Source organism: Pristiophorus japonicus, chromosome 2 (assembly GCF_044704955.1).
Source record: "Pristiophorus japonicus isolate sPriJap1 chromosome 2, sPriJap1.hap1, whole genome shotgun sequence".
Lineage (NCBI taxonomy): Eukaryota > Metazoa > Chordata > Chondrichthyes > Pristiophoridae > Pristiophorus > Pristiophorus japonicus.
In genome coordinates this window covers 242,323,924-242,338,590 of record NC_091978.1, presented here as the reverse complement: position 1 = coordinate 242,338,590, position 14,667 = coordinate 242,323,924, and the positions used below count along the sequence as shown (strand labels likewise).

At 45.8% G+C, this 14,667-nt stretch overlaps 1 protein-coding gene across 5 annotated transcripts in view; it reads right to left on the bottom strand.

Annotated features, from left to right (window-relative positions):
• prdm5 (PR domain containing 5) overlaps window positions 1-14,667 on the bottom strand; it is a 479,054-nt gene that overhangs the window by 200,807 nt on the left and 263,580 nt on the right. For 3 of the 5 annotated variants that reach the window (XM_070863981.1, XM_070863973.1, XM_070863988.1), the window contains one exon: window positions 2,272-2,365. The exons of the other annotated variants lie outside the window; for them this stretch is intronic. In XM_070863981.1, coding sequence (XP_070720082.1) covers window positions 2,272-2,365 — 94 coding nt within the window. The remainder of the gene's footprint in view (window positions 1-2,271; window positions 2,366-14,667) is intronic. 5 annotated transcript variants of the gene reach the window in all.

The window sequence follows — 14,667 nt, the reverse complement described above, 5'->3', positions numbered from 1 at the left end:
AATGCAACTATCCTTTTCACCTCAACTGCTCCCATGTGGAAGCGAGTTCCACATTCTCACCACTCTCTTGGTAAAGAAGTTTCTTCTGAATTCCCTCTGTGATTTCTTGGTGACGATCCTATATTGATGGCCTCTAGTTTTGTTCTTCCCCACAAATGGAAACACCTTCTGTGTCTACTGTATCAGAACCTTTACAAATTTAAAAAATCTCAATTAGGTCACCCCTCAATCCCAAGCCTGCTGATCCTTTCCTGATAGGTATAACCTTGCAGTTCTGGTGTCATCCCTGTAAATCTTTTTTGCACCTATTCCAGTGCCTCTATATCCTTTGATTAATATGGAGGCCAGGACATAGTCTTCTTCTTTTGTATTGTAGTAGCATTGTAATTCAAATGTCAATATCTAAGTTGGATATCCAGGCCAAAGCTTTTGGTGTAACAGCATGGATATCTTGTAGGTTGCTTGCGAATTTCCTCTGAGGGCAGTGCTCAATCATGTGCTCCACAGTCGAAAGATGGGGATGCTTTAATCTTCAATCAATGAAGAAGATGGCAATATCTACCATCACCAGTTCTGAGGCGGTTAATGGCTATCCACTGTTTGCAAGGAAGGTTTAATCCTTCAGATTGTACTGTAGGGTCCTCTGTAAGGAATCCATTCCGTATGTCACAGTTCTTCCAAGCATTTCGCCATCGGTCATCAAGGCTGACGGGAGATCACTGAAGGGCTTTGACGATGGTCCAAAATGGCCTTCTAGATTTGAGACGGGTTGGTGATAGGTTGTTGAAGTCGGCCTGGATTAGCATGTCCTTTCTGGTGCAGCGGTTGTATTTTCTGGAGACTGCATATTCACGGCGTAGGTGTGGTAGTGCGAGGTTTGCAAGCACGAGCAGCCAAGGTGTTGATGCCAATAAAAGCATACCAGTGATAATTCTCATAGTAGAATTTAGCGGGACATCCAACGGATTTGACATGCAGACTTGATAGCCACGCCGGAGAACAGTACTCCGCTGTAGAGTATACCAGGGTGAGTGCTGCCATACGGAGCTGGTGCGTTTCTGGATCAAGTTGACCCTACTCTTTAGTTTCTTCCCGAGGTTCTGGAGATGCTGTCTATATGACAGGGTGCGATCAAGCGTGATAGGAGGGTTCTTTGGCATGGTTTACCTCTGCGCCGCAAAAGGAAACTTTCATAGCTTGGATTGCTTGATGGGTGTTGAGGTGGAATGTCGAGGTGATGGTCTTTTTTGGATTTACTCAAATTCACCTTTGGCGGAAGTAGGCCTCCATTCTCTGTAAATTACTGATCAGGGTTCCTTCGGTGATGGACTGATTCATGTTTTGTGTGGCCAAGGCAATGTCATCAGTGTATACGAACTTCCAGACTCTGTTTAGGGCAGGTCACTGGTGTAAATGTTGAATAACATGGGTGCCAGGACAGAACCCTGTGGGAGTCCATTGTTCAATGTCCTATATCTGCTCTTCTGGGTGTCAAAATATACACACAAGCGTCGGTTGCGAAGCATGGAGTTGAGAAGATGGATCGTTGTTCTGCAGGGTAAAATGGTGGAGAATGTGAAAAGCAATCAATCCTTCCATACTGTGCCATACGCCGCTGACAGGTCCATGAGTGCTTCGGCGGTCTTGAGCTGGCACTGGATGCCTGCTTCGATGTGCGTTGTTAAAGCTACCACTTTGTCGCAACAATTACGGCTGCTCCAGAAGCCCACTTTCTCTTTAAGAATGGTTAGCTCGAATGGCAGCTGGTCTGTGGAGTAGTAGCCTCTCCAGTACTTTATAACAAGTGCAAAGTAAGGAGATCGAATAGTATTGCAAGTGTGGTCTAACTAAGGTTCAATACAAGTTTAGCATAATTTCTCGACTTTTCAATTCTTTCCTTCTAGAAATAAAACCGAGTGCTTAGTTTGCTTTTTTTAATGGCCTTATTAACTTATTCCATTCAGTCTGGCACACCAGCCACCCGAAAGCAAGAACCAGCATGGGCATTCAGTCCTCTGATGTTAGAGGTCATGGTTGCAGCAAATGGAGATTCTACCCCAACCCCAGGACTTAGCCTAATTCCCAAGTCTTCCACTGTACTCCCAATAGGTTTACATCAGGAGAGTATTGAAAAGGCCTGTGGATTTTTGGGACCTTTCATTTCAAAAGTATTCACATAAAGGTACGGAACCTGTGTCACTTTGAATGTTTAAAAGGCTGCTTTAAAAAAGGAAAAAACCTGGAAAGGGCACTGTGAAGGTAAGTGCTTACTGTTGTGTATCAGTAGATGTCTCTGCAGGGAGAAGGGAGTCCGAAACAAAGCCTTACACTCCTCACACTGGAATGGTCTCTCTTCCGAGTGTGTCTGTCAATGAAAGAGTTTGCATAAGTGAAGCAACAACAACAACTTTTATTTATATAGTGTGTTTAACGTAGTAAAACATTCTAAGACATTTTACAGGAGCATTACAAATCAAAATTAGACACTGAACCACATAGAATTATAGAAATTTACTGCACAGAATGAGGCCATTTGGCCAGTTGAAAAAGAGCTATCCGGCCTAATCCCACCTTCCAACTCTTGGTCCATAGACTAGTAGGTTACAGCACTTCAAGTGTTTATCCCAAGTACTTTTTCAATGTGATGAGCATTTCTGCCTCCACCATTCTTTCAGACAGTGAGTTCCAGACCCCCACCACCTTCTGGGTGAATACAATTAGCCTCAACTCCCCTCCAATCCTTCTACCAATTACTTTAAATCTATGCCCCCTCGTTATTGATGTCTCTGCTAAGGGAAATAGGTCCTTCCTATCCACTCTATCTGAGCCTCTCATAATTTTATACACCTCAATTAAGTCTTCCCTCAGCCTTTTCTGCTCCAAAGAAAACAACCCCAACCTATCCAACCTTTCCTCATAGCTACCATTCTCCAGTTCTGGCAACATCCTCATAAATCTCCTCTGTACCTTCTCGAATGCAATCACATCTTTCCTGTAATGTGGTGACCAGAACTGCATGCAGTACTCTAGCTGTGGCCTAACTAGTGTTTTATATAGTTCAAGCATAACTTCCCTGCCCTTATATTCTATGCCTCGACTAATAAGGGAAAGTATACCATGTAGGCAAAGGTCCCTGTGTTCCTCTACATTTCTCAGTATCCTTCCATTTATCGTATATTGCCTTATTAGCCCTCCCCAGATGCATTGCTGCACACTTCTCTGGACTGAACTTCATTTGCCACTTTTCTGCCCACCTGACCAGTCCACTGATACCTTCTTGCAGTCTACAGCGTTCTCCTCACTATCAACCACAGCGCCAATTTTTATATCATCTGCAAATTTATTAATTATGCCCCCTACATGAAAGTCCAAATAATTGATATATGCTACAAAAAGAAAATGACCTAGCACTGAGCCCTGTGGAATCCCACTTGAAACAGCCTTCCAGTCACAAAAACACCCTTCGATCGTTATCCTTTGCTTCCTGCTACGGAGCCAATTTTGCATTGTACTTGCCACATTCCCTTGGATTGCATGGGTTTTTATTTTTCTAACAAGTCTGCCGTGTGGTATCTTGTCAAAAGGCTTGCTAAAATTCATGTAGACTACATCAAACGCACTACCCCCATTGACCCTAGTTGTTACGTCCTCAAAAAAAATCAATCAAGTTAGTCAGACACGGTATTCCCTTGACAAATCCATGCTGATTGTTCTTGATTAATCCGTGCCTTTCTAAATGACGATTAATACTGTCCCTCAGAATTTTTCCCAATAATTTTCCTACCACCAGCGTTAGGCTGATTGGCCTGTAATTAATCGGTCTATCCCATTCTCCCTTTTTAAACAATGGTACAACGTTAGCAGTCCTCCAGCACATGCTTGTAGCCAGAGACGATTGAAAAATAATGGTCAGAGCCTATTTCCTCCCTTGCTTCGCTTAACAGCCTAGGATCATTTTATCCCGGCATAGCAATTTATCTACTTTCAAAGATGCTAAACCCCTTAATATTTCCTCTTTCACTATGTTTATCTCATCTAATATTTCACACTCCTCTTTAACTGCAATGTCTACATTGTCCTTCTCTTCAGTAAAGACAGATGCAAAGCATTCATTACAAATCATGCCCGCGTCTTCTGCCTCCTTACACAAGCTTCCTTTTTAGTCTCGAATAAGCCCTACCCTTTGCTTAGTTATCCTGTTGCTGTTTATGTATAAAACACCTTTGGGATTTCCTTGATTTTACTGGCAAATATTTTCTCATGCCCTCTCTTTGCTTTCCTAATTTCCTTTTTAATTTCAACCCAGCACTTTCTCTATTCCCCTCGGCTTTCTGCGGTAATTAGCTCTCGGTATCTGACATAAACTTCCTTTTTGCCTAATCCTACCCTGTATGCCCCTCAACATCCAGGGGGCTCTAGATTTGGGAGTCCCACCCTTTTTCTTTGTGAGAACAAGTTTGCTCTGAACCTTCACTATCTCCCCCGTGAATGCTTCCCACTGCTTTGACACCGATTTGCATTCAAGGAGCTGTTTACAATTCACTTTTGCTAAATCACATCTCAGCTTAGCAAAATTGACTTTTCCACAATTGAGAATTTTTAGTCCTGGTCTAATCTTTGTAATTTTCCATAACTATACTAATTCTAACTAAATTCTGATCACTACTACCAAATGTTCTCCCACCGATACCCCTTTCACCTGCTCTGCTTCATTCCCTAAAAGTGAGGGAATTCAGAGCTTAGGGCCTTAGAAGCTGAAGGCCTGGCCACCAATGATTGAGCAATTAAAATCAGGGATGCTCAAAAGGCCAGAATTAGAGGAGCGCAGATATCTCGGTGTTACGGGGCTGGAGGACATTATAAAGATGGGGGGAGCGAGGCCACAGAGCGATTTGAAAACAAGGATGAGAATTTTTAAATTGAGGCTTTGCTTAACCGGGAGCCAATATAGGTCAGCGAGCATGGGGTGATGGGTGAACGGGACTTGGTGTGAGTTAGGACACACACAGCAGAATTTTAGATGACCTCAAGTTTACACAGGGTAGACCATGGGAGGCTGACCAAGAGAGCTTTGGAATGGTCAAGTCTAGAGGTAACAAAGACATGGATGATGGTTTCAGCACCAGATGAGCTGAGGCAGGGGCAGAGTTGGGCAAGTTCTGGAGTTGGAAATAGGCGGTCTTAGTTATGGTGCGGATATGTGGTTGGAAGCTAATTTTTTGGTCAAATATGCAACCAAGGTTGCGAAAAGTCTGGTTCAGCCTCAGACAGATGCTAGGGAGAGGGATGGAGTTGGTGGCTAAGAAATGGAGTTTGTGGCGGGGACTGAAGACAATGGCTTTGGTCTTCCCAATATTTAATTGGATATTTCTGCTCACCCAGTACTGGACATCGGACAAACAGTCTGAAAATTTAGAGACAGTGGAGGGGTCGAGAGAAGTGGTGGTAAGGTAGAGCTGGGTGTCGTCAGTGTACATGTGGAAACTGATGCTGTGTTTCCGGATGACATCACCGAGGAGCATCATGTAGATGAGAAATAGGAGGGGGCCAAGGATAGATCCTTGTGGGACACCAGAGCTAATAATGCAGGAGAGGGAAGAGAAACCATTGCAGGTGATTCTCTGGCTATGATTAGATAGATAAAAATGGAACCAGCCAGCTGGACGACGGTGGAAAGGCATTGGAGGAGGATAGAGTGGTCAACTGTGTCCACAGGTCGAGAAGGGTGAGTGGGACAGTTCAGTCACAGTCACATAGGATATAATTTGTAACTTTGATAAGAGCCATTTTGGTACTGCGGCAGGAGCAGAAACCAGATTGGAGGGAGTCAAACATAGAGTTCCATGAGAGATGAGCAGATTTGGCAGGTGACAACATGTTCAAGGACTTCAGAGGAAAGGAAAGTTGGAGACAGGGCGGTAGTATGCAAGGATGGAGGGGTCAAGGGTTGGTATTGTGAGGGTGATGATGGCAGATTTGAAGGAGAGGAGGACAGTACCTGCGGAGAACCGTTAATAATATCAGCTAACATGAGCACCAGAAAAGGAAGTTGGGTGATCAGCAATTTAGTGGAAATAGGGTCGAGGGAGCAGGAAGTCTGTCTCATGAACAAGATGAGCTTGGAGAATACATGAGAGAAAATTGGAGAGAAACTGGAGAAAGATGTGACACGGAATAGTGAAGCATATTAACCTGAGGCGAGTTAACCATTTATCTTCTTATATAAATCAAATAGCAGACTCAGCTGCATTTAAAAAAAATCACAAATTTCACATCTGAGCAAATACTGTACGCAAGGCCAACAAAAATTGCATTTCAAAGTCCATTCCCAGTGAATTCAAATCCTTGTATATGAAAAAGCAACTTGCATGCATATTGCACTTTTGGGGCTGGATTTTCGGCTTTAAGCACTTCAGAGCACAAATCGCGGCGGTGCGCAAAAGTTTACGCCTGGAAATAGTTTGCGCCCTCGTCATTTATTTTTGGCCAAAAAGTGAATCGGAGGAGCAGTGGAGTTAATTCAGGCGTTGCACAACGGACTTTGTGCACCGGAGCCAAAACTTTCAGCATTGAAGGAGGCGGCCATTTTGTGAATGCGCATTTCATTTTTTTTTCTCTCTTGGTTTCTTTTCCGGTCACAAACGCAAATGCAGAGTGCGCTAGCTTCCTGCGCGCATGCACATTTATCCGGCCCGCGTCAGCCACTTCTACTGAGATGAAGGAGCAGGAGGGAAGGCAACGTACCAGGCGCTTCAGCCGGGAGGCTTGTGAAGCGTTGGTGAGCGTGGTGGAGAGGAGATGGGACTCACTCCATCTTGCTGGGGGAGCCAGACTGCTCCCTCCTGTGTTCAAGAGAATATGGAGCGACATTGCATGGGAGGTGTTTGCTGTAGACACTGTGCCCAGGACTGGCACACAGTGCTGAAAAAAGTTCAATGGTCTCACAAGGGTCATCAGGGTCATCTATGCATGCCTCGTAACATTAATCTCATACACTAAGTGAAGTGTTTCATATATCTGGTCCCTCTCAACACTCTGTGGGGTGCCTTTCACAATGCATAACAAAGATGAAGGCTTACATCAGCAACCATTGGCTTTTAATGATCTATGCACATAATTTGTATCATTAACATCGTCCCTCACAAGGGACTCCAACTGCTCCTATTGCTTTCTGAAAGATCACATATCTCCCATGATAGATGCCTCTAACTAGCGAATATATACTGACGAAGCACATGCAAGATCGAAACAAATTGAACGAAGGCCATTAGAACATTCACACAGTATCACCTATTCTATTGTGGTAGGCATAGGTGGCACAACAGCAGAGGGACCCTTTGTGAACCCTTCCTATTTTTCTCGTTGCAGTCAAAACACTCCCACAGCAGGAGTGAGCAGCTACAGACAGGCGGGGGTCCACCTCAAACAATTCCTTTGACCGACGTAGAGGAGGGGGTCTCTGCCCTCATCAGAATCCCAGGTCGGACAGTTGCCGGGGTGATGCTGAACCCGCTTCGGGTAGTGAGGGTATGTAAATAGATTGCACGACTGAATGTATTGCATTGCGAGATATTATGGAGTTGTGGCGACCTTCAAATGAACCTGTGCTATGCTACCTTCCTCATGTCACGCTGCCCACTCCCCTGCTGCTAACCACTCATCTGCTCTTTTCAACTTCCAGATGACCAACCAGAGGTGCAGCATCCCTTGAGGCAAGGCCTCCACTTCAGGCCATGCGGCCGACGACAAAGCACTGGAGGGCACTGCTCCAGAGGGGCACCTGAGCCCGCCAGTTGCACCCTCGGGATTAAGCTCTTCTGGGGATGACACAAACTTCCTGGGCTTTGGGGAATCGGAGGCTCCTGGCCCCAGTGGCGTACAGCAATGCAGTGCCGGGGTGGAAACCCGCAAGCCAGGAGGGTGAGTAGGTAAAGTTGGTCTGCTCACAGACAGGCAGACATTGAAGTGGACCTGCTGAAAATGTCCAGGGAAAACACAGTGATGAACCGTGACCTTATTGATGCATTGGAACGACTCCCAGCGCGCATTGACAAGCTCACTGCGACTGTTGCGGAGTCAGTTTTGCAGATTGTCTTTGCAAGTCGGGAGTCCAGCGAGGCCACCATTGCCCACACACAGAGGCTGATGGCCTTGAGCAGCGATTGTGGAGTTCCAGAGTGTGTGGCACGTGCCATTGATCACGCCGCAGACTCGGACGCATCATAGGCACAGGCTTTGCTTCAGCTTGGGCAGATCTGCTTCCATACTCTCTGCGTTCCCCACTGTCCCATAGGGAAGTGACAGTGCCAAAGCAGGCCAGGACGTTGTTCCTCGACATCGTGTTCCGGTTGCTAAGGCCCAGCCCCATTCGAGAGTGAGTGGCTCCAGAGAAATGGGAGGTGGTTTCCTTCCTCAGGATGACAGTATTCCGTATCCCAGCACTTACTCGCCAACCATGCATCATAGATGGTTGACACCCCATCCACCTGTGACTGGTAACGCCGAGGAAGAGGTGCCCCAGTTGAAAGCAGGGCCTTCCAGGCCTGGAGCTGGTCCAGTGCATCTTCAGACACTGTCTCCATTGTCTGGCCCCACAACACAGCAGCCCTCTAGCAGCCTTGCTGTATGCCCTGAGGCCTCATTGAGGAGGAGCAGCAGACATGGGAGGGGGTTGAAGGGAAGGCGGGGGGGCGTGGGGAAGTCTGTCCAGACCCACAAAGGGCTAGCAACAAATCCTTGTGCCTTTATGTTGTGCACTGCAGGATGCAGTTTTTCTTTCCTTTACATGTTGTGCACTGCAAGAAGCAGTATTTTTTTCCTTTATATGTTGTGCACTGCAGGAAGAGGTATTTATTCCTTTACATGTTGTGCACTGCAGGATGCAGTTTTTTGTTACTTTAGATGTTTTTGATTGCAGGGATCAGTTGTGTCCATAAGTGTTTAAGCATTGTATTATGTGGGGGGGGCGGGAGGGCGGGGGGGATCATGAGAGTGTTCAATGTTGTTAAAAGTCAGTTGTCGAATCGCCAGCATGGTGGCATAGATTGGCAAGGCAACCCTCAAACCTCCTGTTCCCCATTCAAGCAAACTAGTCAATGATGAGCTGCCGACCTAAAGCTCTTGCAGCAGCCACATCTCGACATTGCCTGGTTGCGGTATGGGTTCCTTGGTAGGCTCCTCTTCCTCCTCCTGAGGTGGTCCTGCAATCCTCACTGGCAATGCCTGTCCCCTCATGATGGCTAAGTTGTGTAGCATGCAGCACATGACGATGAACTCGGAGACCTGTTGAGGGAAGTATTGAAGACTGCCTACAGAGGATCCAGGCATTGGAAGCGCTGCTTCAGCACAACAACTGTCTGGTCAATTATGTTGCTGGTGGCTGCATGGCTGTCATTATCGTGCTGCTTGGCTTCTGTGGCAGGGTTCCAGAGATGGGTCATGAGCCAGGTGGCCAGGCTGTATCCTTTGTCCTTATCAGCCAGCGCTGACCTTGTCTTTGTCGCTGAAACATACGTGAGACACTGCTCTCACGCAAGATAAAAGTATCATGGATGCTCCCTGAACAGCGGGCATTCACTGTGAGGATGCGTTGAGTATGGTCGCAGACCAGCTGAACGTTTAGGGAGTGGTATCCCTTTCTGTTTCAAAAGACCTGTGCATTGTATGATGGTGCTTGCAGGGCTACGTGTGTACAGTCAATGGCACCCTGAACCTTGGGGACGCCTGCAAGTTGTCCAAACCCTAGAGCCCTCTCATTCTGGCTGTCACTGCTCATTGGGAACTTTATGAAGTTCATTCTGCCCTTGTCACCTGGCGAATGCAGCAATGTGTACCGTGCTGCAAGATGCAGCATATGTCCCCTGCTGCTGCCTGGAAGGAGCCGGAGGCATAGAAGGCCACAGTCACCTTCACCTCGACAGGCAGCACAGTCCTCTTGCCATTGGTAGGCTGTAGGTCTGCCTGTAGGAGCTGGCATATCTGCTAACACTTCTTTTCTGAAGCACAGCCTTCGAAAGCACTGAACATCAGAAATGTGGAGATTTGAGTGATGTTCCCTGTAAACCCATGGGGGGGGGGTAAGGCCTCCTCCCCAAATGTCTACGACCTCTTCGATTCCATTGCAAACCATGGACAATAAGCCTTCTTCCAGCTTGAAGCCGCCTGCCAATAGCAACCAGCATGATTTGCTGGTGAGCTAACACTGTCCCCATTGAACTCTCTGAGAACAAAGGGTTAAGTCACATAAAAGCGACACTTTAAAGTGTACATTCACGCAGCATTCTGCGTGCAACCGTGGCAGTAACTGACAACTGCGACAAAAGATTCTCCAGCCTCCCTTTAAATATGGCGCCAATTGCGCCTGTTGCACCCTGGGACCAACTGGATTTTTGGTCGGGTCCTGGGGCGGCCACAAAATCAGCTGTAATGCCCAAAAGTTCCACCAGGGGCGCTAGCGCAGCCTTGCACAACAATTGACGTCATCCTGATGGTCAAAACAGAGGGTGGGTCGGTAAGTTTTTGTGCCGTTGCAAAACCTGTGCCAAAACTTCTGGCCTGGCGCTAATCCTGGACGTCCTGTTCCTCCTCCATCTCATCAGGTGGGTTAGGGTTAAATATCAGGAAATCGGGGCTTAAATGTCAGGAAATTGAAGCCATCCTCTGCATCCTCCGGCGCGGACACAATGGGCCAAAATGGCCTCCTTCTGCGCTGTAAATTTCTGTTTCTATTTGTACCTGAGGCTATGACCCCAGGCTAAGTCCACAGAAGTGTGTGTGGTTGGCGTACAACTCAACCTCAGGCTCAGCTTTCTCCCCCACCTCTGATCCATTAATAAAACAATTTTCTTGCCATCCCAAAAACACATCCTTTACCAGCTTGAAGTTCAACTTCTCAACAGGTTTCTTTGGCATCCCTCATCAACTACAATTTATCCAGAACACCATAGTTTGTATGTACAAAGTATTGCACTTGCCCTACTCCTGTTCTTGCCCCCAGTGGATTGATTTAATGATCCTTGTTCTTACCTTCAAATCCCTCCACGCTGTGAGCTCAAGCTATATGTTTCAGCCTACATTCTCTGCTTCTCCAACACTGGTTTACTCCTCACTTACTGCTTCCTCTGCTCTATCATCAGGTTTTTTTTGAATCACGTGCTTCTGCCCTCTGGAATTCCCTTCCAAAATATCTGCACTTTGTATCCTCACTTCCTACTTTCAAAAGTTGCCTGAAAACTGTTTCCTTGACCGTGCTCTTGCCCACCCTTGAAGGTTTGTTTCTCCACAATCCCCCCCCCGCCCCACCCCACCCCACGCCCCCACACACTCTCTCTCTCTCCTGTTCCATGTCCACTTTTGTCCTTCAGGCTATAAAGCAATCTGAGACATCTTGCTATGTATGGCAAAGTGTGAGCTTTGAGTCAATAATAGCATTCTCTTCTCTGAGTCTGAAGGTCAAGGGTTCAATCCCTAATTCAGGACTTGAACACATATCTAGGGTGACACTTCAATGCAGTACTGAATGTTTAGAGATGCTGGGGCCGAAATTTACCTCCATCCGAAACGGGTCGCACCTTAAGCTCAAGTGTTTTTTGATGCATTGGATGAGGTCGCCTCTTTCGGTAAATTCAGCTCTTTGCCATTTTTTTTGAAGCGGACTGGAAGTCGGTCATAATGGGGGCGGAAGTGCGACGATAAGTACTCTAGAGGCGGGGGGAAATGGAGGCGGCATGGAGTCTCCACAGCTGTCAGTCAGCAGCGGAGTAGAGATGACGTCATGACGCGTGTGCATCACCAAGCTCTCCCCTTCACTTAAAGGGAACAGCCTTCGGCATTTTGAAACTTCGGTCCACTGGACCACCAGGGAGGGTTTCGGCCAGGCCAGCGATCTGGCACCCAAGAGGGTGATTTCAAGTTGACCCAGAAGCTGTCATGTTATTTTGAAGCACAATAAGTCATGGATATGCTTCAAAAAAGATATAAAATAAGATTGACTCTGCTCTACTGACATTGCCTACCCTTTATTTTTACTTCAGTGCTTGCATTTTTCATCACGAATATTTCAGTGTTTTAATAAATGGTAAAAAGCAGTGAGACCATCAATATCTGCCATAATGGAAAGGGCTTCTAAGGATAATGGAAATCAATGGATGACCAATCAAGACCATCAAATGTATGTGACAGCAATACCCTAGGCAGGCGAATGGAGACAAGCACAATACAAATCAATATGTGGAATTTAGTTTTTCTTGGGCTGGGAGGTTGATTTACATTAGACACAAGGTTAATGGTATTGGTGGACTTTACAATGAACAACTGGCCCACACAAGGCCATGCCCCACAAAGTTCTGGTGCCAAATCACAAAGGTGATTAGTTGGACCACAGATAATGGAGGCTCAATTATTCCGCTGGCTTAAAGAGGAACAACAGACAACCTAGTGAAATGTGGAAGCCAGATGAAACAAAAAAAAATCATAAAATAGTTTTTAAAAGTAGCCTGCAGCTGATACATGTCCTACCTCACTAGCGGCACATACCTAGAACATGAAGCTTGTTTTATGGGGGCAGGGAACATGACAGAGCGTGATGTCTGCTAGCTGCAATTGCCCCTAATCTCGAGAGTGGGGTAATTTACATAATCGGAGCAGACACCCATGCCTATAGCAGAACAGGTGACTGAGGTAGTCGCAAGCCAGAGTGACAGCTTTAGGAGGGGAGCCTGTGGCCCAGAATGATGAATATCTTCTTCAGCTTACATATGGTTGCTACAGCAATGGCAGTCGATCCTTCTGGCGATCAACTGCAATTTTCCTTTTCAGCTTTGGGTCCGGAGCGGGGCCCATGCTAGCTTTTAGGAGATCTAGGACCCACTGGGCCTATTGAGATGTGCAGAATTCCTGAGAAAGTGAAGTCACAAGGGCAGATAGGGAGATAGCCCTCCCACAGAATGCAATTTGTGATGGATTTCAGGAGGGACAGAAACTGAGAAGATCCAAGTATCAGCCCAAATTACTCCCCCCCGGCTAGAATACTGACCCAATTGTGTCTAAAACCAATGCACAATTTTTGGGATATAATATCAGCAATAAAGAAAAATGTAAAAACTGAAAGTAACCGATACGGTAACAAGTAACTCATTTCTTTCCCCGCTATATTTTTAAGGTTAAAGTTGACCACAGTCAGCAATTTTATTTATCTGTACCCAAGTAACAAATTTGACCTCAATGCCAGTTTGGCAATACTGTGCAAAATGGCTTTCCGACCAAATTCCGTCAAAATGGCTGGAAAAAACAAGGGCCACTTAATGGAAAATCTGAGTCTTCATTTTATTGACACTTTTCACTAAGGAATTGAGATTGTTCCGTGCACTATTTTATCACATGGTTTACATTAAATTCCTGTAATCTGTGGAAAATAAACAGGTGAATGACTGTTAAATGTGCGCACAAACACATTAACCAGTGCACTAAAAATAGTTCACAAAAGATTTTCTATATCTAGGTTTCAGTCGAGTGAGAAATTAATTATGTTAATGCTTCCATATTGCAGGAATTTTATGAAATGATGCAGAGTATGAAATTGAGAACATACCATTTAAATTTTGCTCTCCTTCTTTCTCTACTTTCATCTCTCACAAAACAGTCTTGTTGGTTGGGAACAGTCAACAGTCATCTTCTCAAATATCAGTAGCACTGCTCTTTGGTCAGCTCAAGTGGTTCCAGCTCGGTGTCCAGTCAGTTTCTCTTCTCCCCACTCTCTTTATCTAGCAAAACTCACACTGTGCGAACTAAAATGAACTGACATGAAGGCCGAGATTTCCCCTGCCTCGTTGGGTCCGGTGTGGCCGGGGTCGGTGGCGAGCCCCGAACTTGCTGCTGACTCCAGCCCACTTTGTAGAAATGATTTTACGTTCATTGGACTTGTTAAGCCCGCTCAGTGCGTTTGCTGGCCAACTGAAGGAAGCAGGTCTGATGACGTCATTTGATGAAGCGTCATCAGCCAATTTCCTTAAATTGACCTTGTCCAAATTTACATTGACAGTAATGCTGTTAGTGTGCTACAGCATTGAGGTGCTGCAAACACTGACAAGCACTGCACAAAGGTGCTTATGGAGGGAGTCACAGCACGCAGGGAGGTCCTCTTCCCTTCCAATGGGCCGAAGAGAACTTACTTTGCAACTCCACCCATCCCTCTCGCTCTACATTATCACTTCCCCATCTCACTAGCCAACCCTCACTCTCAACCTTGTCCAATCATATCAACTAAAAACACACAAGGGTAGGCACTTGGGTGTTTTATGCAATGATCATGTAAATTTTCTGTTAATGTGGAGTCAAACATTGAAATCTTTATTTCAACACAATGGCTAGAAATTCGCCGACTTTGCGACTGGGTTTTTGGTGATATTTCACCATATTTGGCGAAAAAAGGTTGGCCGTGCAAAACCCGAAATAGCATTTTTGCCAAAGATTTGGCTCTCCCTGCACCCATAGTCTGCACTCAGAATACTGACAGGGGAAAAAACTGTCGTTGCAGCCCTGCCAGCAGTGGTAAGTATGAAGGCCTGCAAAAAGGTAAGTTATAGTTTTTAGTTTTTAATTATTTTTCAGCCATTTAGTAGGTAAGGGTTTTGTGAATGTTTTGTTAATTTTTTTTGTTGTTTTTTTCCA